General features: G+C 47.9%; 1 protein-coding gene across 1 annotated transcript in view; it reads left to right on the plus strand.

Moving 5' to 3' along the window:
• TICRR (TOPBP1-interacting checkpoint and replication regulator) overlaps window positions 1–1,391 on the plus strand; it is a gene marked incomplete at its 5' end in the record, with an annotated part of 17,294 nt that overhangs the window by 261 nt on the left and 15,642 nt on the right. Inside the window, 2 exons of the mRNA XM_008948874.1 lie at window positions 1–103; window positions 646–931. The exon at window positions 1–103 is cut by the window's left edge and continues 12 nt beyond it. Coding sequence (XP_008947122.1) covers window positions 1–103; window positions 646–931 — 389 coding nt within the window. The remainder of the gene's footprint in view (window positions 104–645; window positions 932–1,391) is intronic.

Genomic DNA, 1,391 nt, shown 5'->3' on the forward strand with positions numbered 1-1,391 from the left:
GGCTCGGGACGTGGCGGAGAAACTCCTGCCCAGGAGCGTCCAGGAGCTGATTGCGGACCAGAAAATCACCCTCTTCTGGGTGGACGCTACCGAGCCGTCCCAGGTAACGAAAGTGCGCTGCACGGCCCTCAGCTGTGGGTGCGAGTGGGGTGTCCGGGCTGCCCTCCCGTGGGAGGAGGGAGAGTGTTTGGTCCTGTAGTCTTGGGACGGTGGGGAAGGGTCTTCAGTTACTGCCACGTAGTCTTGTTCAGCAAAAGGCTGAAGACTGGAATGGGAACCTGAGAGAGATCTGCAACAGAGTCACCGTACAGTGTCTGTTAATGGGTCATCTTGTGCTTTGAGTTTGGTGGGAGTTACAGCTCTTCAGAACTGCAGATAAACAGTCTGATGGGTTAGGTGTCTAGGTACCAGATTCAGAAAACTCAGCTTCAAAATATCAGCTAGGTCTTAATTCGATGGCAATGGTATTTCCTTCATTGGCTTCCTCTGAGTGCCAGTGAAGTCCACAAAACCACTCGGAAGGCATTGTGGTTGTGTACACTTCGTGTGCCTGTTTGTCTAAAAGCAGCCCATCTTTCTGTGTAACCTTCGAAGGTTCTCTCACTCCCAACATCAACCTGAGACACCTCTGTTACTGTATTTCAGCTGATCGAGGCCCCAGATCACGACGGCTATTGGACAATGTGTGAAGTGATCCGTCAGATAGGAGGCACCATTTTGCCGGCTGGGACCTTAGAGCAGTGTTTGAGTCCCCACGGGGCAGAGCTTGCTCATGGTTTCCTCGGAGATTCAGGCTCCCCGCTGCCACAGGCTGTGCCTTGGACCACGCTTCTGCCCCCGGAGGCAACTTTGGACTGTGTGTTCTCCAAGCCCTCTCTGTTTCAAGCAGTATTTCCTCAGCAAGAAGGAACATTGTTTCTCAGCATGCCTGGTAACTAAAAAACAAAAATCAGAAGAAAAAGGTGTTAGGTGTGCAGAGTAATAACTGTGATTTCTCATGCAGGGTCCTTGATGAGCTTCAGTTGTGAACAGTATATGTAGAAATAACTTTGGATATTTAAGTGCCTAAATTGTTTGTGTTTTTTTTTGTTTGCTTTTTTAAATCCTGCATGTGCTCTAGCTTCTCTGATGTGAGAGCTATTAGCTTATATTTCAGATCTGGTCCCTTCAGTTTTCCATGCTTCCAGAAGTTTGGATGAATGAAGAGCTCTTTGCTGGTCCTACCTTATAACAGTGTACATCCTTATATTGCTTTGTCTCAGCTTAATTTAAATTGAGAACACAAATAAAAAGCCTGAAAAGAAGCAGCTTAGCTTTAAAGCCACATGCATTGCACGTTGGCTCTTTCTTTAGTGGTCCCTTTGTGCACTTGGCTCCTCCTTGGGAAAGAG

The sequence above is a fragment of the Merops nubicus genome, unplaced genomic scaffold, assembly GCF_000691845.1.
Source record: "Merops nubicus isolate BGI_N331 unplaced genomic scaffold, ASM69184v1 scaffold681, whole genome shotgun sequence".
Lineage (NCBI taxonomy): Eukaryota > Metazoa > Chordata > Aves > Coraciiformes > Meropidae > Merops > Merops nubicus.